We start from the raw sequence: 25,931 nt of genomic DNA on the forward strand, positions 1-25,931 counted from the left end.
AGTTCACCCGTGTACGAAGAGAAATGGGAGCCTGTGAAGTTGCACTCTCTTAGGGCCTCCGGTTTTGTTTTTCTTTTCTTCTCGCCTCATCCCAGGATGAAGAGGAAGAGATCAAACAAGAGATAAACATGCTGAAGAAGTATTCTCACCACCGAAACATCGCTACATATTATGGTGCTTTTATCAAAAAGAACCCACCAGGAATGGATGATCAGCTCTGGGTAAGTCGCTTTCTTTTCTTTAAATAACTGGGGTTTGGCACAAATTACTTATTTTGTGTTGTCCTCTTACCACCACCTGTATTGCACAAAAAGCCTTCTTTTGCATCCATCTTTTTCAAAGTCATGGCTTTAAGAGGCTCTTCCTGCACTGCAGAATGCTTCTCCATTTTGCCATTAAATCTTTGCAGACTGATGATAAAAACATTTTTATTCTGGATTGTTATTAACAACAAACTCGTTAGAATATTCATTTGCAAATTATTCCATCCTATGAAAATAAATGCATCAAAAAAACAGTTGGAGGGAGCCAGAAGCGTTGCTGGGAGGGTGGAGGCTGGATGGGGGATGCTGGGTGCGCATGATTCCTGCCGTCTCTCGGTGCTGCTTCTCGTGCTTAACGTTTCACGGAGCCAGTGCAGGCGGATAGAGAGGAGGGGGACGGTGAAGAGAGGGCAGGAAGGTCTGTGGCTGTTCAGCCATTTCGGGGAAGATGGCTCATGTTGCTGAAGGGCTGCAAGCTGCTTTGCCTTTCCATAAATCCTTGCCTGCCTCCTCCCGCTGCTTCCCTTGTCAGTGGCTTCTCGGTTGTTCATTCGGCATTCCCAGACCGCAGAGGATAGAGTTTAAATCCGCCGTCTATCTCCGGAGACAGCCGGAATGTCGGAGCCCACCTCCTCGTGGCAGCCGGTGCTCCCGGGGGCCGGGCAGGGCAGCAGGCACCATGGATCGGGGCTCTGGGCGCTGCCATAAGGGGGATGAAAAATTAATTAAAATTACTGTGCTGTATTCTGAGCTCGGCCGTGCTGAGCTGAGCCTGCGGAGCAGCAGCCTGCAGTGCCCGTGGGCATCTGGCCAGCAGCCTGAGAGCCCGCTTTCGTTAGGGCGGCATTGAAGGGCAGGCTGCATTGGAGTGGTCGGGAATGTAGCGACCTGGAAGTTGTCCTGTGGCCTAAATAGCATTTATTTCCTCACAGTCTTGTAAATCCAGTCAGTTCTGGGCTATCCATGGGTGGTTTCCAAAGTTTTTCTGTGCCTGAAAAAAATGGCTAGAGCCTAATTTTGCAGGGGTAACAAATACCCGTGGTTCAGCCGGGAGGCCGTGGAGATGCTGGAAGGAAGCAGAACGTCCTTTCCTTCACTTTCTGTGTAATCCAGGCTTTATTTTAGCAAAAGGTTCGCTGGCTTCAGCTGTTTGCCCCTGTGTCTGCATGCCAGAGCATCGGGGGGCTGTGGGAAGCAGGGAGTGTCGGAAGATGTTCCTCCTGGGACGAAAATGGAGCTGACGGGCTTCTGCACTGCTTTCTTACCCAGGACTTTGTGGTACCCTGAATTATTGGGAAGACTTGGGGGCTTGGACTGCAGGGGCTTTTCTTACTTGGGTGATGGGGTTATTTTTGGTGGGAACTCTTAAAAAACATGTTTGTTGCAGCTGGCCTGGGATTTGGTGAGGAGAAAACTGTGAAACTGAGAAATGCCTTTTCATCCCGTGAAATTCCATTTGGCTTTAGCTGGTTTATAATCTGTTTAAAAAAAGAAAAAGAAGTAAAATAGAAAAAACAATCCATAGCATTTCCCCTTGTGCTGCTGGAGTGCATGGCGGGGAAAAAAGCCCCACCAACTGTGTGCCAAAGCCCTGAGTAGTGAGAGAAGTCCTCCGCAGCGCTGGGCTCTGCCCTTACGCTGCTTGGGTCTGGGGTTAGCACAGTCTGAGCAGGGAGGAGGGTTTGTGTTTTTTTCTTTCCTCCAGCTCCAGTGCAAAGGAGATTTTGGCATATACAAGCGTTAATAAAATAATGGTTTTTAAATGATTTTCCTATCCAGAGCAGCCCAAACGTCCAAAAAGAGAAGCTCAGTAGAAAACTCCTTGGATTAAGAGAGAGGATCTTTCATCAAATCCTCATCATGAAGCAGCAGAGGATGCTGTACGTGCTGTACCACCTTCAGATGGCCAAAGTCAGGAGGAGAACCTGGGCTGTCCCCCGGCAGGTCACCCAGCCGTGCAAGGAGGAGTGGTGTTCATCACCCAGCTGTGCTGCTTGTCTCAGGCCCTGGGAAAGGCAGAGTAGATAATCTGAATTTCCTTCCAGAGCAACCTCTCCTCTCAATTTTGGGGCCTTTCTCCTGGGCTGGTGGAAAAAAAAAAATGTTGCAACAGCTGCTTTCCTTGCATTGAAGAGTACTGAGGTGTGAGGGGTTTTTTAAATCTATGCCCAGTGCTGGGACTGGTGAAGGTATTCACGGGAAAGCTTCCCAGCTGTGGGGGAGAGGTGTGCTGGCATCGCTGTGTTAAATGGCTGTTGTTTCAGGATCTGATTGAATTAGGACTTGCGTGAACTCTATCAGTCTTGCCGCACAGATAAAGGCTTGTTTATTTTTCATTGGCCCTTTGTTGAAATAAAACTGCTTCTGATAATGCCCAAGTAATTCTTTTTATCGGCATTCAGGAGGCTGATACGGAAATAAAAAACAGGGAGCTCTTTCAGTGGAGATTAAGATCTCTCGGAAACGCGGCAGGCTTCTGACATGAAGTATTGTCATCGCCTCTGCTGCGGTGATGAGCAGTCTTTCGGTGCTGCTGCTCCATTTGATAGCAGCCACTCGCCCTGGCAGACGAGCTGGTGTCCTGAGGTTAGAGGGATGCACGGAGCATGTTTTTGCAGACGACAGTGGAGATGTGCATTACAAATCTGATGCATTAGTAAAACAAAGGAGGTAAAAGTCACAAGGACAACCTTTATGGAACATTTAAAAAAACAAAACAAAAAAACCCCTAAAAAATAGGAGGTAGGCTTTTTCCTATGTTGAATGAAGTATTGCATTCTGGAGGTGCTGTGGACCTTCAGGAGGGATTGTGCCCATCTCTGACCAAGACACAGGAGTCCTGGCCGGGGAAGCCTGTGGTGCAAGGGGGCAAAGAGGGAGATGGGCTCAGAAACTGGGGAGATGGGCTCAGAAACTGGGGAGATGACCCAGGGGATGGTGAGGACCCAGTTTATCTCTTAGCTGCAGCTTCTTGGAGTTAAACTCATTAAATTCCCTTGCACATCTCAGAACTAAGGTATGGGTTACCAGGCAGCACGTAACCTGCGGGGCTTGTTTTGAGGTGTTTTGATGGGGGTTGGTTTTTTAGCGGTGGGAGATGGGGCTTTCATTGGGAAGCGTGAACTTGATGGGGGAGGTGGCCCGATCCCAGCGGACCCTCTGCCTAGCCTGAATGGCTGCCGGAAGCTGCAGGCTCTCTGCTTCGTTCCCATATGTTAACACACCGTATACGCCCATGAGGCGGTAGGGATGCCGCTCGGCTGCATGTTTCTCATCTGCCCTTGCCGTCCATGATGCACCAAAGCCACGAATGGAGAAGCCCGGCCGCGCGGAGGCAGCGGGTTTTGGGGTGGAGGGGGGTTTGCTGGTCGCAGGGGCTGAGCGGCGGCTGGCGGTAGCCCAGGGCAGAGAGCCCACCCAGGGCAGAGCCCACCCGGTGCGTGGTCCCAGCGGTGCTGGCTGCAGATGGATGGCTGCCATGGCAACCCTGCCTGCGCCCGGAGCTGGAGCTGTCTGTCGTGAAGGGGGGAAAAATTGCTAAACAGGCGGCTTGCTGGTGGTGAGCACGGACAGGGACCCCCGGTGCGACGGCCTCCGGGGCGTCCTCTGCAGCGGGTAATCTGGGGCAGTTTTGGGGAAGGAGGCATTAGGGCGGTGCAGGAGCAGAGGCTGTCTCGGGCTGGCACCGCTGCAGCCGTGCAACGCTCGGGGCTGTCGCTGCGTAGTTGCAATGCGCTTTTTCACCGTGTCGAGCCGTAGGGGCCCGTTGAGTCACCGCGGGGTGGTGCGAACGCAGTGACACCGGGGATCTGGAGAGCAAAAACGGGGGCAGCGAGGCTCCGGAGGTGGCTGCTGAAATGGCACAAGGCATGGAAGCACTGGGTCGCACCCGTGCAGCTCGGAGCAGGATTGCTTTTAATCTGCTTATAGGCACTGAATAATATTTTTGGGCAGTAGCTAATACCTTGCATCACAGAAATTAAATGATGAAACATATGAGAGGGGACGGTTTTCGGTTGAGCTGTAATTCTCTCCAGTCCCTCCAAGCCCTGCATCCCCAGGGCAATGTGCGGCGAGCGGGGCCGCGTCTCCGGCCCCCGACCGAGAGCCCAGGGTTAGCAGGGAGGCTTTCTGCTGCTTTCTGGCTGCGTCAGCCAACGCTGTTTCATTCTCGCTCCACTTCAAAGCAATGTCGGTGCTCTGAACGCTGCAAGGCTGCGAGCCCAGCGCCTTTCACTGCCGTCCCTAAGCCCAAAGCCTGCGCCCTGCTGGGGACCCGTGCCCGCAGCTGCCCGCCGGCTCCCTAAGGGGCACGAATCGCTTGCCTGGCCTTGAGGTGCAGGCAGGTGCAGGCAGGCGAGTCATTCATGAAGGTGTGCGAGAGCAGCTTGCCGCCGCCGTCGGAGCGGGGAGAGCGGAGCAGCACTGGCCCCGCTGCTCCCACCCGGCTGTGCTGCTGCAGCATCGCAGCCTGCTCCCGCCGCCGCGGGCAATTAAAACCTGTGCTTGCCTTGCTACGGAATATCGTAGTTCCCCATCAATATTTCTGTTTGTGAAATGGGCATCAGCTTTTCTGCTGACCCACCAAGTGAAGGTCTCTGTGTTCTTTAATGCTCCATTGCTGGCCGCAGGTGCCACGACATGGGTGATGAGGGACCCTTTTGCAAGGAGCCAGGCTGTGGGGTGGGCTGGCAGGCCTGGGGGGCCTGGGCGTACAGGACTGCCTTGCACCTGGGTTCTGTTCTCACGCGGAGGAAGAAGAAGGATTTCCAGCAGAACTTAGCCTGGGGGTGTCGTGTGCTTGTTTTCTGTAACGTAAAAAAGGGAAGTCACATTCTTCACGGGGTGAGGAATAGGAACGCAGAAGGATTTGGCTTGCGAGAATAAAGGAGTTGGATGATTTTGGGAGGTTTCTCTGGACATGCTGGAGAGGTTCACTATCAGCTGGGTTGGGGTTTCTGTACTGGGAATGCTCAGGTTTGAGTCCTTCCAGGTAATGCACAGCAGCAATGGGAACAGAGGTCTTACTGGCCATTCCCAAACTGGGGAAGGCGGCGGTTGATTTTAAAGTTGTGAAGGCTCTTTAAATAAAAAAATTTTGAGGCAGCAGGACACGGAGATTTACAGCTGCTGCTTCTGAATTTGCCTTGCTTACGAAGTTTGGTGTCACTCTGATATGAAGAGCTAAGCAAATGCTAAATGAACTGTATTTAAAAATACTTCCTCAATAAATGGCCTTGCAAATTAAATTTCAGAAGATGATCTTACCTTTAGCCCATCTTGATGATAATTCTAATTATGGTTAATAAAAATTCAATGTGCATTTCAAGTTTATTATCTTACCTCATCATGACTTCATCCTTTAAGAAGATTGGTAATGATGCAAGTGTGTGCAGGGCAACACACTCACCTAGAGACGTAGGACTGGTAAGAAAGTATCTAAGAGCATCATTTAAAGCCTTTCCTAAGCGGTGTCCTAAAATCAGCTGGAACTTCTGTTCCCTTTTCTCCTGGAAGGATGTTTGTTGGTTTCCAACCTAAATACATCCATTGCGTGTTGATACCTTGATATTATGCCAGTATCTACCTTGTTCTTCTCCCTCTCCGGTGCTTACCTGTCCGTACTGTTGACAGTATACACTCATATCCCACAGCCGTCCATCCCCTGGATGGCTGAACAAGTCCTCAGGTCCTCTGAGAAAACCTCACCATCTCTCCTGTACCTGCTCCAGCGTGCATTTCTCATTCTCGGGCTCTGTCGCCCGGCAGGATTCGCAGTGCAGTGCTGTGGGTGAGGTCTCTCCTGGCCCGTTGGTGTGACTCCTTAGCCATCATCTGGTTCTCCTCTCTTTGGAGGCTGCTTTGTGTGAGCTGTGGTTGGGACTTCTGTAGCACCCTTCCATCTGAGGATCAAAGGGGATCGCGGTGCCGCTAAGCCCCGCAGCAGCGTGCTGCCAGCTTTCCTCCCCTCCCATCCAAACCTGCTGGAAACAGTGCTTTCTCACGCTGGGAGTCCATCAGCTCTCCATTGCAGGCAGCGGTACTCGGGTGGCCTCGTCATCTTTCTGCTGCTTGCTTTCTTGGACGACTCATGGCAGAGCTTTCGGGAAGCGCCTTAGTGTTAGCAGGACGTACGTGCGCACGGCTGAGCCCCCTTGGCCCCTGCCCAACTGGACCCAGAGCCTGCTGGTGCTGCCCGAGATCTGCCGGTGCTGGGTGTTTCCCTATGGATGTTACGGGACTGTGCAGCTCTTAAAAAGCCGGGCTGGCAACACTCCCAGTGGGAGTTTTTCTTTCCCTCTCTCTGGTTGTTTTGTTTGTTTGTTTGTTTGTTTTTTAATCTCTAGGAGATTTCACAATTACAGATTGGGGATACATCAGCAGGTGGCCGTATTATTCACCTCCTGGTGCAAAATTAGTCTTGCTCTGTGGGAATTCAAGGACAAGGTGGAGGACCGAGTGAACTGCCAGCTCCATAAAAATAATCTGGCAAATTAAGAGATGCACTTGTGTACTTTTAAGGAGATTTCTTCCATCTTCTTTTAAGCGTTGTGATTGCCGTACATGGCGTAGCATGCCCTTCCTCTTCCTTCTGCACCAAACCCCAGTGAGAGCCTGTGGGTGAATTTCCATGGAAGGGGACTGGAAAGGGTCAGCCTTTTGGGCTGGAAAGGGTTTGTGGCTGGCTCAGCTATCCAGGGTTTTCCTTTCCACGCTTGCTGCCATGGCATCCCAAACGTTCTTTTAATCAGAAACACGTGCAGACACTTCCACGTGTCAATCGTCCAAAGGGACGAGAAACATGACTTCGAAACCGGTTGTTCCGTTACGCCCCGTTCGGTGAGCAACAAGTAGCCCAGGACTTAGGCCGTGTCCCAGTGGCCCAGCTGGATCGCTGGTCTGCTGCTGGGGCGGAGGAGCCGCAAGCGCCGCAGCAGCGTTCCTCGCCGTTGCGCAGGACGGCCTCGGGCCAGTCGCGCATCTCTTCCTTGAAGCCGTTTTCGTGGTGCAACAGGGATATACAAAGAATTTTTCAGCTGTCAGTTTAGGAAGAGAAGAGAAACTTAATATCAAACCTAAAGATAGGAGCCTGGGCAAAGCCAACTAAGGTACAGTCTGCTCAGGTATTTTATTTAACCTGATGTTTTATAGCAGTACTCTGTCTGGATTTTACAATCGTTTATTTATGATGGTCTTTTAAATCGCTGTGTTTGAGCAATTTGGTTAGAAGTAACCCTTCCGCTGTTTCTTTCTCGTCTCCTCTTGGCCCATTAATAAAGTGATGCCACTTGCTCGGAGAACATTAAGTGCCGTGTAAGCTTCATGTGATAAGAAACTTTAAACAAGCACGTTGAAGAATCTGGCAAGGCACAGCCTGTAAAGGAGTATCTTTTAGCAGCAAGCTGATCTAATTGGAAAACATGGTTTCACATCTGAGAGAAACACTTCTGCAGGTCTTGGAGGAGGCTTGTTGCATACACGGGCTGTGCTCGCTTTCTGGAGCACGCTGACGGCTCCTCCATGGCCCTGCGGATCCGTGATGTCCCTGGGAGGCAGACTCGCGTCCCGTGCTATTTTTATAAGGTTTATTTCACAGTTGCTCAATGACAAGATTAAGTTCAGGCCCAGGTTAGATCCTTGTACTTTGATATTGTGAAACTTTGGAAGTGGTACAAGCGGTGGTGCCCAGTCTCATCTGAGACAGCCTGAGCAGCAGGACACCAGCTCTCTCCCGGAGAGCCTGCAGCTGCAGGGCAAGCTTGCCCTTGAGAAAGGTTTCCTGCTCAAAAAAGTGGTCAAAAGCAAAGACCTCCTGGTAAAAAAAAAAAAAAAAAAATTGAAAAGTATACCTGGTTTTTAATGTTGTAGGAAGCTTTCAAACATCTCTTGTTGCCTTCACGTTTTCGGAGTTGAAAAACTTATATGCAAGAGGTAGAGTTTTGCTTGGGTTGCTCTTGATGCTGAAGGTTGATCATATGCACGAGGTACGGTAGTAGTGGTGAGGTCTGAGATTTCAAGGTTTCCAATTTCCTCTGCTGATTTTCAGCACCGGACTGATGTGTCCAGCCTTGTTCCCATGTTCTGGAGAGCAACAAACCTTTCAAGCCCTCCAGCCTTTTGTTGTTTCATTTTTATAACAAAACCCAGATGGATTAAAAGCTGATAGGTTCAAGATTATGTCCCGGTGGCTCTGCGTAGCGCTGCAGTGGCCTCACAGCCACGTTGCCAGCATTGGGGTCCTCCCCTGGGGTTGGGCAGCCTGGGGAATGCTGTCGGTGTCATTGCCATAATTGCATTTTTGTTCCATTTGGCAGCTGGTGATGGAGTTCTGCGGTGCGGGCTCCGTCACCGACCTCATCAAGAACACAAAGGGGAACACCTTGAAGGAGGAGTGGATCGCCTACATCTGCAGAGAGATTTTACGGGTACGTGTCCAAAGGGAGCTAAACGTCAGGAGCTGTTGGAGTATCGCAGTCGGTGCTCGGGGGACACAGAAAGCTTTTGGCTCTGCAGGCTTCATGGCTACGGCGCTGCCATGGGCTGGAGCCTCTTCAGTGCGGTAGGCATGAATGATTCATGTGCTTGTATGATGCATAATAAATAAGCCCTACTTAATGCCCTTTAGCTCTGTTAGTTCCCTGACTTTTAACCCTCTTTTTCCTTCAACAAAAATATAATTTCCTTTCGTATTAATAGGGCAGAGATTTATTTACATTAGACTTACATTTTCAATTAACAGAAAGGTGAGGACTAATAAAGTCGGTGGAAAGAATCTTTATGATTAAAAAGCACCCCATGTTTTATTAAATCCACATGTCTCTGGTTTTAATGAGGATGCTGCAGCTTTTATACCCACAAGATAAATGTTTGACTGAAATGAGCTAAAATGGGCCGTGCCAGAGTTTCCGGTACTGGAAGATGGCCGCTTCAGCAAATGCTTGCTTGCGTTTTGCACAACTCAGGTCAGAGGATGTGATCGTAATGATTGCCCGACATTAAAATCTATCGCTCTGTGAAACGAGGCTTTGTTCAGGAGAAAACAGAAATATTGGGCATGTGAAGGAAACCTGTGGAAGAGCTGTTCAAGTGATAGGATGAGAGGAAATGGCCTCAAGTTGCACCGGGGGAGGCTTAGATTGGATATTAGGAAAAATTTCTTCACCGTAAGGGTTGCCAAGCATTGGAGCAGGCTGCCCAGGGAAGTGGTGGAGTCACCATCCCTGGAGGGATTTAAAAGACGTGTAGATGTGGTGCTTAGGGACATGGTTTAGTGGTGGCCTTGGCAGTGTTAGCTTAACGGTTGGACTTGATGATCTTAAAGGTCTTTTCCAACCTAAATGATTCTATGAAAGAAAATGAGGCAAAATGACTGCTCTGAAAGGAAGTGTCTGACACTGCTGCTGAGGCTGCCACTGGCATCCAGAGGTGACACAGCACTTCTCTGTTGACCCTGAATGGCACCAACATGATATGCAGAAGACACAGGCACTGTAGCTAATGAGTTGTTGTACGGACACTGCTTTCAGCGCCAGGAAACCACAGTTACATGGGCTTATTTTAAATGTATGAGCTCTGTGAGCCTACTTCTTAAAATAGTCCCTGGCAGTGAGTCAGAATCCAGCCACTGACTCATGTCCCAGGGCCACCATCACGTGTCATCGCTTGCGTTTTGGCTGCGCGTTGGGGTGGTTGGTTGGTGGTTGGTGACCTCCGTAGGGTTTTGGGTGATGAAAGGCTTCCACCTTTTGTGCTGCAGAAGGTGGTTCAGATGTTGAGGACCAGTTGTAATTCTAACACAGGGCTTAATCCCATGCTGTTAAAGGAGTTTTTGAAATTCAGTGAAGTTTTTGCTTTGCCTCCAGTGCACAAGGTACCTCTAAGAAGGTATAATGTGGCTAAAAAAGGGCTCCCGCACAGATATAATCTGTTCCACAGTGTTGTCCCAAGGTAACGAGCGTAAGATGACTAATAACTACCAGTAGTGATAGCAGAAATTATTTTCTTCCTCAAATATGAATGTTTAATGTGTAATGTAAACCTAATGCAAAATTCATTTTTGAAGTAATCCATATGTTTACTAAGCTGGCAATATAGGTGGATGTTACTTCGAAACTGAAATAATAAGTGAACGAAATAAAAACGTAGGTTGCAAAAAGAAATTCATGAGCTAATAAAAAAGCACAACAGAAAAGCTAGTTTACCTTTAGCCTTTGAGACAGGCTTTTAGTTTGAGCTATATCTCCATTAGGGATACGTACAAGTTACAGTATTTGTATTTGCATGGTAGCTTTTTTAATACAAGCTTATCAGTGTATTGAAGTCCCGTTTACTGGACCAGTATAGCAAGAGAATTGTTTTCTTCGGTTTCTGGATGATGGAAATACAGAAAGGAGACAAAACCATTCTATTATTTCTGCCACAGAAATGGCTCCCTAAGACAAGGGAGCACATGGGGGAAAATATGTCTAGAGCTGCGGAGGAATTTGGGTTAATACGGATTCCTGCAGAAACTGAGAGGTTGGTTTTAATCCCTATAGAATTGGTGGTTCCCCTCCCTTGCTGTGGAGAGCACCCGCTGTGGCACATACAGCCCATCGGTGGGCGTCTCGCTTGCCGGGCATGTCCTCCCAGCGTGTGACATAGGACACTGTTTTGAACACATGATAAACAAAAGCGTTCTCAAATGCTTAATTCCAACTGTGAATCTTTCATTTCTGGAGCATAATTGGTTGAGGAGGAATGTCTGAAAATAGCATGCTTTGAACCTGGATTCCTCTAACCTTTCTCTGAATTCTCTAGGGCTTGAGTCATCTACACCAGCACAAAGTAATTCATCGAGACATCAAGGGACAGAATGTATTGCTGACAGAAAATGCAGAAGTTAAACTAGGTAAGAGTGGGTTAGAGCTCTTGGAAACTGCAAGTGGGCTGGCTGGAGAGAAGCAGCAAAACTGATTTGTACATGTCTTGGAGAAAGGGGATGGATGCTAAGACCTACCCTGTGTTTTCTCTCGTGCCAGCCTCAATAACATGACCTTGGGTGTTGACCAAGTGCTGTGCAATAAACTGCTGGTGGTTGATGGCCAAGTTCTGCGTGCAAAGGTGTACTTGCAGTGGTGTTTCTGCTCCAACGGGTAGTTTGGGCAGCCCTGCTATCAGATGCAGGTTAAGCAATCAAGACCATTTTTTCACGCCCCAGGTTGAAAATTGGCCTGTGTGCATCATCAGCCACTATAGAAGGCTGTTCCTTCACACCTCTGTATAGTGTCCTACAGTATCATAGTCCAGTCAGTTTAGTGTCACATAATTCAGATTTGTTTTCCAAGCCAACCTGTTGGAGAGAGCTTAATTTGCAAGAACTGCTCTGAATTTCCTATGTGGTGTTAGACACCCTGGAGAAGGCCAGGCATTCACGTGAAGATCATCTGGAAGGCAGCAGATCAGCACAGATGATATGCTGATATCCTCAGCTGTCCAGCAGCAATGTTATTAAGGCTGTCTTTGTGTGTTTTAATTTATGCTAGTGAAGAAAGATCCCTTATACTAGTAAAGTGAGGTGGAAGCCTTGTTTTCCCGTGTCTCCCCAATCTCTCTACAGCAGAATAAAACTCCAGCTTAACAGATGGCACCACCAGCTCGTTTGGCTTTACGCTGGTGAAGATTCCCCTCCAAGGGGAAGTTCTCCAGGGCAAATCTCCAGCCATTGTGTTGCGCAAAGTGAACTTAGTGGACCACAGAATATTCTCTCGTTGATTTGATTTCATCAGTTTTTGCTTCATTTTGCAGCTCTCTGCTTGACATTTCCCTGTGGGCCTTTATCCTTGGCCCTTAGTTCCTTAAGTCTTTTGCATTTCTGCCATTTCCAGCAAGAATTTGGGTAGAAAAATAAGGCTTCTACTAATATTTGGCAGGCTTTAATTCAAATGAGAAAGCATAGAACAAAGACTGCTGCTTATTCATGTTGCTAACCCTGTTTCTCATTAGTATGAGGAGCTGTGATTTCTTTTCATTGCCTCCTGGCAAAGAGGAAAAGGCACAGGGTTTCTTACAAAACCTGGACATCAGATGATCAGGTTTGTCCTTGATTGACCTCTGTTGATCCCAGCAGAGATCAAACAGGAATGTCTCTGGCCCCATCCTTCTCTCCTGACTGTGCAGAGAAGTTGGTCTGAATGAATTTGATGTTTTGCAGTAAACAGAAGAGTTGCTCAGGTTTTCTCCAGCCTTACGATGCCCTGTTGTCTCTCTGATCCACAGTGGATTTTGGTGTCAGTGCTCAGCTGGACAGAACGGTGGGCAGGAGAAACACCTTCATTGGAACGCCTTACTGGATGGCCCCCGAGGTCATTGCCTGCGATGAAAATCCCGATGCCACATACGACTTCAAGGTACCTAAACGAGCATCTTCCTACTCTTCTATACGTCGTTACAGATGTGATCGTTGCGAAGTCTAGCACGTTCATGGATAAGGCAGGCAAGGAATTAGAGCGGCACTTACTGGTGCTTGCAAGGAGACTTGTGTTCATAAACGTCCGAAGAAGGTGCTTGGTAAGGTCTCAGATTTTATGCCCCATTACCGTGAACTTGAGGGCTCAGGAATTTAGTTTATCCTTGCAGCTTTGCAACATACGTTGACAGGCAGTGTAGTCTCCTGCTTTCTGGCTGTTGGATTGTGCGATGCCAGTTCAGGTCCAACGTGAAGCTTTGCTGCGCTGTGCTGTTTGCGTATCCAAATTTACTGTGAAGAAGTATTTCCCCATGCTGAGAAAGGTGTCAGACTGAGGCTTCCTACCTGCTAGTCTGCTTTTCAGTGCTGCATGTTTAAATACTACAGTCAAATGTGCTGTATTTGCTCTGTTTACTCGGGAGAGAAATCAGGTCAGGTTTAGAAAGGGCAAGATCACATCTTCCAGCCCACAGGCTCGTATTCGCAGGGAAATCTGAAAGTTGCCCCACAATCGAACGTTTGGGGGGCTGACCTACTTTGCACATGTCTCTGTTGCCAATTTGCAGTTTATTTTTGGACCAGTGGCAGCACAACATTGCTGCTGAGTTATAATGTGGCACAACGCCCTGTGCCATGCAACCGGTCTGCAGGAGGGTTCTGAGTCCCACCTGCCCATTCGAACTACAGCACGGTCCAATGTTTAAAGCAAGGAGTGCTTAATATATTTTACCCTGTTTCTGCCTTACTGCAAGTTTCTGGACACGCATCTGAAGAAATGACCCTTGGTTTTTGTCCCTCAATTTTTTGAAGCGCCCAGAACTTGAATTTCTAGCTCCAAACCCTCTCCAGGTCCGCTGGGCATGTCCAGAGAGCAGAGCAAGACACTGACACATGGGCTTTTGGGGGAGAAGCTGAGGCAGAGATAAAGCTTGCTGTAGCCCTGTTCATGTGCGCGCTGAGAGATTGCTTTGCAAGGTCATGTTTAAAAAGGGCTTTGATACCCTCTGGTGTGGAGCTAGGTAGCTGCTTTCTAACGGTAGGACGCTACAATATGATAGCGTAACAGCCCACCATCGTGGTACCATGTGGGGTGCACTCACCTGTCACTCAGGGAAATTTTTGAGAGATGAAGGATTTTAAAGTAACCAAGCGATGCGCTGGTATTGCAGCTATTTAAGCACATCAGTCAACTTTTGAACTGATGGTTTTCCAGAGGGCAGCTCTCCAGTGCGAGTTCAGACGCTGGGTTACATCAACTGTTAACGATAAGGACGTGTAGAAATAGTTTAATCTGCAATTGCTTAATTCTCCTTGGTTAACCAATTACAACAGGCATTTCCTCAACCCTGCTGATGGCTGCGCTCCGTAGCAGGGCTGCGGCCGCGCTAGCTGCCCTCGCTGCTTCGCTGCTGACAGCCGCCTGGCTCTGGCGGTGCAACGCTCTAATTAATCACAGCTTTTTATTATTTTGAATTCTTTTTTAAAAAAAGGACTGATATCTTCATAGGCTACTTCCTACCCTCACAAATCCCTGAGGTTTTTTCTCTTTCCAGAATAACTAGGGCGCTTAATATGCCATTGACTGATGCACAAGCGCCGGGACCAGAATCCCTCTATTGTCCCCGAGGATCAAACGCTCGTTACGAGCCGGGCGCTTGTGTCTCTGAAGTTGGCATTGACCGTTCTCCCTTGGCTGGGCGTGTGAAACAGAAGGCTGATCGCTGCCGACACGCTCACTGTGGGGTGTTTTCGGAGCTCCTGGTGATGTGGGAGCCACCGGACATTAGTCCGCACCCTGGATCGCATCCCTGCACCTGATGCTTTTGCTTTGAAGTGTGTGGAGGGGGAAATGTAAATGACTTTTTTTTTTTTTTTAAAGGCATGGAAATCAGATGCTCTCAGGTTTGGCTGACTGGCTTAAAATGGTGAATACAAAAGATGAGATTTATAGGGTGAAAAAAGGAATCCTCACAGGCTTAATCTGTTAGACAAAAAGCCTCTGATCTCTGTTTTCTTAGCCAGAAAGAGATGCCTCTGTAATCTATGGAAGGAGGCAGTGAATACCTCCTCACAAAAATAAAACACTTTTAAAAAGAACAAATAGTAACCCCACATTGTTGAGGTTATTTGTTGATTTTTCCCCTAGCTGCTCTTCCTTTTTTCTTTCGAGATAACTTGTCAACAAGCTTAGAATCAAAGGCGGGGAGGGGGAAGGAAGCTTGCTTCCCTTCCCAAGTCAAGACAAGGCAAATAGATGAGCACGGCATCTTTTTGCTGGGTGGACTGAAAAGCTTTTCAGACTCAAAAATGAAAAAAAAAACCCAAAACCAAATCAACCACAACCCCTCCCCTGAATTCCAGGTCATTATAAAATGTGTGCTTCCTGCTGAGTTTTCTGCTTTCTCTGGGAGACTTAGAGAGGTGATAATCCCTTTCTGTATTACTCCAGCTTTAAGATCACTTGGCATCTTGCATATAATAGCGGGCACCTTGATATGGAAAGACACACTAGGAATTTGGAAAGAGATCAGCGACAACCCAAAGGGAAGGGGTCGTGTGCTGAATCATGTGGAAAGACTGCAATAATTAAGTATGCATCAGAAACCCCAGCTGATCAGAAACAAAGAATGGATCAGACTGTCCTGCAAAATGGCTGGAAATAAGATTTGAGAGAGAATTTTAAAGCAGGTACAGAGATGTGTAGCAAGGATGGCATTTGTTAGGGGAGAACGTGAGTTAAAAATGAGGAAAAGGGCCTTGAAATTTAAAATCCCAGTTGTCTTTCCTGGATGGAGTATGTGAGAAGATGCTTGTGGTCCCTAGAGGCTCCCTCTAGCTCTGACTGAGCTTTTGAGGCTCTGTGCCGGGAAAAAACACCTTTCTGGGGTTTACTCACTAAATCGCAGGTTTAGAGGCTTGAGGCAGTTTGGAAAGGGCAGCTCGTGAAACGGAGAGGAGAAAACTGCAGTGGGACTGCAAGAACATGTCAGAGAGCAGGGCGAAGGGAAAGCAAGACGTGAGAGCTGGAGGTGCAGGAGGAAGGGTGGGAGGCAGAGTCCATCCCTTCCACCCTGAGATGCAGCTATTTACCCCATTCACTGGTTTTGACGTGCTAACCAGAGTTCAGCTGGTTTCCAGCAAACATCAGCTGCAACTGCATAGCATCAGGCTTGTTCTGGTCCCCTGCACACCTGCAGCTTCTGCCCTTGCCGTTGCCGCCCTCCCATCTCAGGCAGGTCTCTCCACCCTCTGGAGATGTGTCGGAGGCTGTGCTTGAGATGAAGGCACCAAAATTAGTCTGGGTCCTGTTGCCGCTGCATCAGGTGCTGGGTTGTGGATCATTAGCAGCCCTTTACATGGCATCCAGAATAACGAACTAGCTGCCTTCTGCCGAAAAACAGAGATGCGGCAGTGCCCTTAGGGAAGGGTGCTCGTTTTCCATCACCGGGCAGTAGTCTCTGCCCCCGCTGCTGTCCGGGAGAGCCGAGCCGTCCTCTGGGGCTCGTTACCAGGTCTAGAGGTGCATCTAGTGACGGTGGGGTGAGGAGGAGGCACTGGAGGGGAGCTCACCACTGCTCTCTGGCAGGGAGCTGAGCTTGTAAGTGTCCCTGTTTGCAAAGGAGAGAATGGAAGGAAGAGTGACACAGGTATGAAATCAAAGGGTTTTCCAAGTAGGTGCATTCTCTGTGCTCTGATCATTCAGGAGACTCAGCCAACCATGTGGGCTGAGCAGGGCTTGGAAGCAACGTAAATAAAAGTGCCCATTTCTTCTTCCGCTGGTGAAATGCCACTTTTCAGGCTTCCATTTAATGAGCAGTCCATGATACAAGAGCCTCCGGAGTTATCTCAAGAGGTATCTCACTTCATGTTTTTAATCTGTTCCAGGCAGCCTGTTTTCTGTGGAGCTGTTACCAGGTCCATGGATGCATCACCCAGCTTTACGCAGGGGGCCCGCAGCCATGTTTGCGCTTACCCCAGCCGTGAAGCCGGGGACTAGTTGGTCACCAGCTCGTCTGGGGGCTGGAAGTTTGTTCATTAGTGCACAGGGCTCGTTAAGATTCCCCCACCAGGGGACCTTCAGGTCATCAGCATCTCCCCAAGGCAGCGTCCTCACCACGGCTTCTGGGAGCAGAGCCCCAGCGAGGTGGCCATGTCCCACACCAAAAACGCCTTGAAGGTTTTGAAATAAATCTTGGGATAAACAGTGGACTTAGGAGCCTCTTCTAAAGCCCCAACACAAGGCAGGAGGATGAGACAAGCTCCTAAAGTGTGCATCCAGGGGCTTGCAGAGGACACGGAGACCTGGCTGACGGGGTTGAGGCCCCTGGGCTGGGGAGAACCACGCTTCCCCCTTGCCTGGTGCACGCTGCTGTGATGACGCTTCCCTGCGTCACATATGTCCCTCTGCTTTCTTTTACAGAGTGACTTGTGGTCTTTGGGGATAACAGCCATCGAGATGGCAGAAGGCGCTCCCCGTAAGTAGATGCATTGCTCTGCTTTAATGAACTCTGGGTTGTAACACGCTGGGCACTTTGGGACTCAGTTTCCTCCAGATGAAGAAGGGGTGGAGGACTGGAAGCAGGTGAGACACTGATCCTCAGCACTGGTGTTTCACCGACCTCCGTGGTGACACAGGTAGCAGCACGCTGGCTTCAGCTGGTGCATCTGCAGGGGTCATACTGCCGTGGGTTTTCGGCGTTACCCTGGGACCCTCCGTGCACGCTGGTAAATGCAAGTAGATAAAACCGAGCGTTGTGGCACGTGGTGCAGCTGTACCGTGCTCTGGGCCTGGGTGCTGGCTGGGTGCTGAGCCCGGCGGCGCTGGGGACACGCGTGCTGCTTGGCTGGGGACGTCAGCTCTCGCCTGAGCCCCAGGCTGCTGCCGGGCCGGGGCGGGCTGTAGGGGGTTGTTGCTGCAAATCCTCCTGCTGTGCGGGTCTCGTAGCTTCAGAGGAAACTTGGGTCCCCCCGGTTGGGTGTAGCCTCTCCTTAGGAAACCTGGGGGGTCTGCGAGACGAGACGCCGTGCCATGTTTAACGCCTCTTCTTGCAAATTGCAGCTCTCTGTGATATGCATCCCATGAGAGCCCTCTTCCTCATCCCCCGCAACCCAGCCCCGAGGCTGAAATCAAAGAAGTGGTGAGTCTCTTTCTCGATCTTCAACGACTGTAAAAACATTTCTGGAGCAACTTGTTCCTGCAGCCCAGGCACTCTGGGGACTTGGGTGTTCATATTTCTATAGCTTCAGGGGTCGGTGACGGTCTCCAGCATCACTCTGGTGAGCGCAGGCTGGGGTCTTGATCTCCTGTGGAGATGCAGTTTGGTCTGAAAGAGTAGCTCACAGTGGGATGGAGGCCTTCCTAGGTAGGTAGAGAGGGGAACTCTCTGTAATACTGTAATTTTACTGCCTGGAGTCAGCTTTTCCAAGGCAGTTCATGTAGCCTGAAGCCAGATGACACTTTGCTTGGCTCCTGTTTCTTTCCAGTCAGGTTCCGTTTTCAAGTGGAAACATGTATCCAGGCCAAATAAAGGACAGTTTATCTTGAAGGCCCAGGAATGCGGAGATTTATACTTAGTTTGGGCTTTATTTTAAAATTTTGCAGGAAAAAATACATCAGTGTTTTGAAAAAAAAAAAAAGGAGGGTGTGCCAATAAAAACCCGTAGGAAAAATATTCCCGAAGCCCAGCAGATGTTGTTTTGTTACTGTATGTTCTGTACTGATGGAGCTGGAGTCCTTAAAAACACTCATCTCCGGTTCATGCTGTTTGCCTGCCCCAGGTTCAGCAGTGGTTTGGTCAGAAAAGATCTGCCAGATGTTAGAGAGACAGCACTGCCCCTTGCTCCCAGATAGGCTGAGCTCACAGGGGGACATTTTGCCTTATTCCTTGAAATTGTGCTTATTATCTTGTTGAAGACACACACAAAAAAAAGCAGAGCAATTGGTAGGTATTGAAAACACTTGGTGCCACAGCAGCAGGTATTTTGTTGGTGGGAGAGGAGTGAGGGCCTTGGAGTCCCCTGCATCAGATGCATGGTGTTGGGGTTTTACGACCAGTCCCTAAAGATTAACCCAGGCTTTGGCAGGAGGCATCTTAATTTTGTCAAGCCTATCATCAGCTGCTCCAGTACCAAACCCAGCTGGCTCCGCAGCAGATGTCAAAGATGCTCCCTCTCCTTGCACAGCCCTCTGAGCATACCATTAGTCAGCTGAGAAAGTAGTTTATATGCTTGTTTTCTGCCAGATCACCAGTCTCCTGCTTCATTATCCTCACTGCTACAGCACAAAATGGATTGTAAGACTTCAGAGTTTATTTTTCATACAAAAGTGCTGTTTACTCAGCAAAGGCTTCCTCAGCTTCCAGGCAGAGATGAGCTGACAAAAGCAGGTTTTGAGCAGAACATTTCCCCATCTCCTCAAGGTAAAAATGGAGCTGGGGTGGAAGTTCTATTTACTCCCCTGCTCTGAGACACTGGGATGTGCTTTGTGCAAGCCGGCGTGTTGCTTGGCACCACCTTCCCCTCGCATGGCTGGTGGCTGTCTCAGGCTTGCACATCTCGTGGTGGTGGACTGTAGTGTTACCTGCCTGGGGTCAGCTGGTCTGTCCAGGGGATGGGTTCCCAGGTGCTTTGAGAGAGGGCTCGCTTTGGAAGTCTGAGCTTAATGAAACTCCAGCTTCGAACCCCTCCAGGGGAGTGTGATGCTCACCTGGCCTCTGCTACCCCTCCATGAGCAAGCAGGGATCCCTGGTCTCCTGCAGAGCTAGGACACGTGTACCCCAAGCAGCTCAAACCTATATCCATCTTCCAAGCTTTCATTGCAATGGGAAACTCCAAAGGATCCACGCAAAGCTCCAAGCCAGGACAACTCTCCCAATTCCTTAAGAGCAATTTTTTTCAGCATTTTCAGTGGGTTACTGCGCAAACTATCCTTGGCTCATTTCTCAGCTGGAGGTTTTGGGCCTGGCCAGGATGGGTCCTGGAGCTCTGTAAGCCCGACCCAAGAAGACTGGAGATGTTTGACCAGGAGTTCACAGTCGCTGTCTGGCAGCCAGTGGGCTGGTTTTCACAAGCACAGATCACAAGAGAAAATCAAAATGAAGAAAGGTTCAGCTTGAACCTTGAGTTCACCCCTGCTTCTGTGTGCAGCAAGACGTGAAAGTACACAACGTGGGCAGATCATCTCTTTCCTTACGTGAAAGAAATAGCAAAGTGACTCCAGCACCTTTGAAGGTGAGTCGGGGAAGGCCAAGAGGGAAAGCAGGCACGGGAGCTGCCCCAAATCAAAAATCCCAGAGAGGAGAATACTTTTGTTGCTTACTACATCCTTGAACTCGCTTTTAAAATAGTGCTGTGTTCCTATGAAATCAAAGAGTCTTTGGTATCATTTTCTTTCCCAATTAAAACCAGGCAGCAACGAAGCTTTATTTTATTCTTCCTGCATTTCACATGTAAAATGAACTTGAATTTTAGTGATGTCGTCCCCATAAACACTCCCTAGCCTTGTAAGAGATGACAAAACCTCTTTGTCAATGAGGTGGTATTTGCACTGTGATACCACTTTTCATCCAAGCAGCTGCAAAGACTTTGCAAACATTGATTTAAGCTTTACAAACCCCAGGAGCTGGGGGAGTGTGTGGTTCATGAAGATGGGCTGACCTGCTCCCAGGGAGGGATGAGAAGCGTGACGGTGTCGCCCTGCATCAGAGCCAAGGAGAAAGCCCTTGTCTTCTGCTCCAGCCCCGGTGAGGGCCAAACTGTTCCCCTGAACAGGCTTGCTTTTTTGGAGAGAAAGATCTCGGGGAAAACCAGAAACCTGAGCCAGTCCCATTCCATAGCTGCTTAGTCAGCCCGAGGATGCAAAGGTGTCTTAGGGCATCGCAGGGCACCGGGACCCCCATCCCCAAACTCGTCGCTTACTGGAGGATAACTTCAGGAGCCCCTTCACTTTGACCGTATTTGTGGATGCTCTGGACCGCTCATCCAGGACTGGAGTCTCTCCACCTTCACACCAACAGGGGATAATCATATTTTAGAAGCAGATTTTTTTGTAGAATCACATGGATTGTCCCTTCTGGAATACAGTGAGACATGGGGTTTCTTGAGGCAAGGTGGGAAAGGAAGATTTGCTCGTTAATAAAGCTGAAGGGAGGATTTAATTTGATCCAACAGCGTATTTTATTTTTGCATCTCAATTTGTATGGATTAGACTTAAAAGATAAATCACTTTTAGTTTGACAGCTTAAAAGTAAAATCCCTGAAAGCTTATTGTTTTACTTCTCAATGCAATTCTGTAGTATCTGTTGGCTTCTGACATTAATTTACACTCATTTTCCTATTTGCTAAAGCAAAATACAGTATAGTGGCCTGTCAACATCTTTCTTTCTTGTAAATCTCTGTTCTCGTGGGTTTATAATGTGGTGAAATTAGTTCCAGGAAAACTTTTGATATGCAACACTTGAGACTAAGAGAAATGTGTTTCTTAAAGATGTGGCTGAAATTGTTTTAGCTGAGATTGAATTTAACTGTTTGCAGGAAGGCAGGCTGTGAGCCGCATTCCCACCTCTGCCCAAGCTGTGCTGGCCAAAGAGCACATCCCATTTGCCTGGGTCCATGATCGGGGGGACTGGGACATGGTGGCCCCCAGGACCTGGTGGGTCAGCAGTGTTGCTGGGGCTCACCCTGGGAGAGCAGGGAAGGGCTGCAGGCAGCGAGCATCACCCACAGGTTGTCTGATCTTTAATAAGCCATGTAATGTTGGGTGGTTATATCTAAAAAAGCCATCAACCTAGCTTGTCCCACTCATCTTCAGAAAGGTGCTTCTCTTTAAACACTGCCCAGGGCCAGAAAACATGGAAAGAATCCATTAAGGAATTGCATTTGTACCTGTATGTGTTGTCTGTCGTTTCTACCTGCACTTTCACAGGGCAAAGGGAAGGGAGGAGGAACACTTCCTTGCATTTTTCTTGGTTGCCATGGATGACATCGGGCTTTGGTGATTCCCCGGTCATACTGCTGGTTCCCAGCTTTCTCCAGACTCAGCAGAATGGTGGTTTCTCCTCATTGCACCAGGAAGGCATAGATAGGAGCGTGCATGGGAAGAGTAGGAGAGGATAAAGTGAGAGAGGGCATATGTGGTAGTGCTGCTTTGAGACCGTGCTAAGCATCAGCAGAGAAGTCACATGAACCTGCTTGGAAGGCTGCATCTGAGCAAGACCTGTGTAGCAGCCAAGTGATCTCAAATACCCACAGCCTTCTCACTTTCTAATACGAGAGTTGATTCAGTTACCTGTTGTTTCAATACCTTATTTTGTGTCCTGGGCCAGGTCTAAAAAGTTTCAGTCCTTCATTGAGAGCTGCCTAGTGAAGAACCACAGCCAGAGACCGACCACGGAGCAGCTGATGAAGCATCCTTTCATCCGAGACCAGCCCAACGAAAGGCAGGTCCGCATCCAGCTCAAGGACCACATCGACAGGACTAAAAAGAAGCGAGGCGAGAAAGGTTAGTGGAGAAGCCGTGCTCTGGGCAATCCTTGACCTCTGCCATGTGCTTGGAGGTCCCGAGGGTAGACCAAGGCGCATCCGTGTGGGCGAAACAAATGGGTAGAAGAAGGAAAGCAAAGAGGACTGGGTTGCTCATCGTCTTGGTATCCGTTTTCCTTATTCAGATGGCTAAGTTTGTTTTGCAAACTGGTTGAGTTAAATAGGTACGGTCCTTCTGTGTGACCACACTTCTTATGGTTTTGAGGTCAGATTATTTTGTTTGATTTGATTCCTCTCAGTCACTGAAATGAAAATAAATATCCATAACAAAGTAATCGGTGTTCATAGAAAACCGACAGGTGACTCTCATTAGAGCTAATCAGCATTTTAAAATCTTTTTTTCCCTGATGAAAAAAGATGCATTTTTTTGTCCAGGTAGTAATTTCCAAATGGAACATTTAAGCCTTGATTCATTAAAATGTGTGTATAAAATTTGTGTCTGCATACATACATTCTGGCGTGTGGGAAGGAGAAGCTGCTAAGCTGAATTTTCCCCAGCTCACGTATTTCATGCCAAATCTGTTGAGTTACGTGACATTCATGCTGAACCAGCGATGAGGAGAATTCTGCAAATGAATGTCTAGATAAGACCCTTGCCCCAAAGCAATTCCGTTGACTAGGAATAATCTATTAAACTGAATATTTTCAGTGAACTCTCCAGGCCCTATCAAAGTCCTCTGAAAGGAAGATCAGGTAGTCGAAGAAACTTGTTAAAGTATTCAGCTGTTTGTGAATCAAATTTTAATTTGAGAGCTCATTTGTAGTATCCAGCAAATTAATATGTTGCTATTTCTCTTCTTATTGGTAGCAGTATTAATTTTTCATGCATACCTTCCAGCCTCTTGTAATAAATTTCACTACAATCAAAACAATAAAATGGGATCCCAGTGAAGTATTAAATGTGCGTAGTCTGGCAAATGAAGGTTGGACCCTCGAGGTGAAGAGTAATTGGATAAATGCAAGCCTTTCTTTTACTATCATCCGATAAAGATGATATCCCTGTAGAAATCACAGTATGTAGCACAACATTGCATTTGGACTTTTATGTAGATGTCTTCATTGCCTGGAAAATACCTGGATTTGCATAGGAAGAGCATATGTTTGGGGAGAGAGGAGCTGGTGCCTTCAGAGCAATAGTTAAATCCCACCTGCCAGTGCCTGTGGCTTCCGTAGTTTGTGGCACCCCTCCTGAAGAAGGGGGTCACGTGCTGTCTTTGCTGTATGGGGATAAATTCTTATTTTACGGAGAACCCCCATCTTTGCATCGAGTGGCTGGGGCTGTTGGGGCCGTTGCCTGCTGCGCTGGCACTGCCCGCGGCACTCCGGCTGGGACTGCAGCCCTCTTCCCGGCCAGCGCGGGCGTGCGAGGTGCCAGCACCCTGGGAGGCCGCCCATGCTTCCCTGGCCTCACGGCCCCCTGTGAAAACAGAAGATGCAGAGAAATAATGCTGGTTATTCTTTTGTCATGCAAGAAAGAGAGTTTTTCGTTCTGCCTTCAGAGCTCTGGGGTTTTCAACCTCTGGAAAAACAAATGAGTCCAGCAAAGGACACTGATGAGCAATTCTGTTCCTAGATGAGACAGAGTACGAGTACAGTGGAAGTGAGGAGGAGGAGGAGGAAAATGACTCCGGAGAGCCCAGGTAGGAATCAGCATTGCGTTTCTGCATTTACATCTCTCTAACTGTATAAAATCAGCTTGGATTACAGGCTGCTGTGAGCTAGAAATGGAAAAAGGAGACACTGAGCACTGAGTCCCGTTCCCGGGCAGAACAGAGTATATTCCCTCTGGTAGATGGTGTGTGGGTATAAACAGATGCTACAGGTCACCTTGGGGAAAAACTGGGGAAGAAGGCCCAGGTACCCCATCGCCTGTGGGATCTGGAGCGTGGTGTGGTGCTGTCATGGGGATGGGGATATTTAGATGCGGAAAAAATGTGAGGTGAAATTAAAGACGACTCTTTAAAATGTGGTTCCTTACATCCAAGCGTAGCTCCCTATTTCCATGTAACTTTTTGCTGTGAAACCTCTCCGGTGCTACTGCAAGCACGGTAGGGCTGGAACTTTCTTTGGTGACATTTTTCACAAGCTGTTGTAATTAGTATCAGGTTATTCCATTATTTCACTGAGATAATGTAGTCTTTAACAACTGGCAATGATTCATGCTAAACGTGCTTTGTGCACAGCTAAATATAGTGTGTGCCACTGGAGCACAAGAGGCTTTGGTCAGAAACTTAATGTAAAGGAAACCTTTAGCAAATAAATTACTGGTGAGCTGTGAACAGAGCGCTGTGTCTGCTGCCCTGCCTCAACACTTGTGGTCCCCCCATCCCTCCATCCACTCCTGCCCAAGCACCCTCGGGTATCAGGATGCTGTCGGGATGAATCGTAGAAGAATAGAGTAGTTTGGGTTGGAAGGGACCTTTAAAGGGCATCTAGTCCAGCCCCCCTGCGGTGAGCAGGGATATCTTCAGCTAGAGCAGGTTAAAGATGGGGAGAGGGGCCATGGCAGCAAATCATGCAGAACTTCCCCTGGCAAGAGGTTTAAGGATGCGGGAAGGGATCTTCCCTGATGCTTCTCTCCCGTGCAGCTCCATCCTGAACCTGCCCGGGGAATCAACACTGAGACGGGATTTCTTGAGGCTGCAGCTGGCAAACAAGGAGCGGTCGGAAGCGCTGCGCCGGCAGCAGCTGGAGCAGCAGCAGCGGGAGAACGAGGAGCACAAGCGGCAGTTGCTGGCCGAGCGGCAGAAGCGGATCGAGGAGCAGAAGGAGCAGAGGCGAAGGCTGGAGGAGGTAACTGGCCACTGCCAAGCATTAATGGCCCAGCAAAGGCTGGTTTTGGGTGGAACAGCGGGATTCTGGTAGCAGGTCCCAAGTGACTTTTCTCAGTCTGGTTTAAGATCACGTCCTAACCTCTCTAGTCGGTAACCCCACATGTTCTGTTACGCTGGACAAACCCCCCACTCATACTTTTTGCATACCAGCCTCCAGGACTCTCCTGACCATAGTAAGGGTTGTCGGCTTTTGTGAAGGTAATAGAACTGATTTGCTATAAATAAACCCTTGAAATACCAAACTTAAAAGGATTGCTGTAACCACTGAGCAGAGTTAGCCCCTTGTTGGGATGGTAGCTGTATTGAGTCTTGGTGGGCAAAACTCTTACTGGTCCAGGCATCTGTCGAGTTCATTATCGTTATCTGCTGCTGTGGACTGTTACAGTTGAGAAGAAGCTGAATCGCTCCATTTGCCCTTTCCCCAGATCCGTGTGCCACTTGTGTCCCCTTTAATACCCAATTTCAATTTTAGTCCTTCCAGTCCCTGCCAATCACAATTTCTCTTGCAGGGGAGGGGCAGATGCCTGCTTGACTTGTGCAATGATCCATAGGTGCCCCGAAGCGTAAGATTTTGTTACCCTTGTCTTAACATACCAGCTACAAATGCGATCGGTCATGAAATTATCCACCCCATTTAAAATCCAGCTGCAGGATTTGACTGGGTGACTTTGGGTGTCCGAGAGTTGCACAGCCCGGCCGCATTCTCTGTATGAAGCGCTCACTTTTCGGTTTAGCTCTCAGTTCCTGGATTGCAGAAGTCCACCAAAGAATAAGGGGGGAGTTCTCCTGTTTTGGGGGGTTTTGATGTGGTTTTGCACAAAGAAACCCATTGCCTCGCACTGAACG

General features: G+C 48.6%; 1 protein-coding gene across 8 annotated transcripts in view; it reads left to right on the forward strand.

Annotated features, from left to right (window-relative positions):
- TNIK (TRAF2 and NCK interacting kinase) overlaps window positions 1–25,931 on the forward strand; it is a gene marked incomplete at its 5' end in the record, with an annotated part of 164,796 nt that overhangs the window by 88,659 nt on the left and 50,206 nt on the right. For all 8 annotated transcript variants that reach the window (XM_082003813.1, XM_082003814.1, XM_082003817.1 and 5 more), the window contains 9 exons: window positions 96–221; window positions 8,579–8,689; window positions 11,064–11,154; window positions 12,522–12,652; window positions 17,132–17,186; window positions 17,771–17,849; window positions 22,035–22,210; window positions 23,825–23,891; window positions 24,840–25,044. In XM_082003813.1, coding sequence (XP_081859939.1) covers window positions 96–221; window positions 8,579–8,689; window positions 11,064–11,154; window positions 12,522–12,652; window positions 17,132–17,186; window positions 17,771–17,849; window positions 22,035–22,210; window positions 23,825–23,891; window positions 24,840–25,044 — 1,041 coding nt within the window. The remainder of the gene's footprint in view (window positions 1–95; window positions 222–8,578; window positions 8,690–11,063; window positions 11,155–12,521; window positions 12,653–17,131; window positions 17,187–17,770; window positions 17,850–22,034; window positions 22,211–23,824; window positions 23,892–24,839; window positions 25,045–25,931) is intronic.

This window comes from Phaethon aethereus (genome assembly GCF_964289735.1).
Source record: "Phaethon aethereus genome assembly, chromosome: 9".
Classification (NCBI taxonomy): domain Eukaryota; kingdom Metazoa; phylum Chordata; class Aves; order Phaethontiformes; family Phaethontidae; genus Phaethon; species Phaethon aethereus.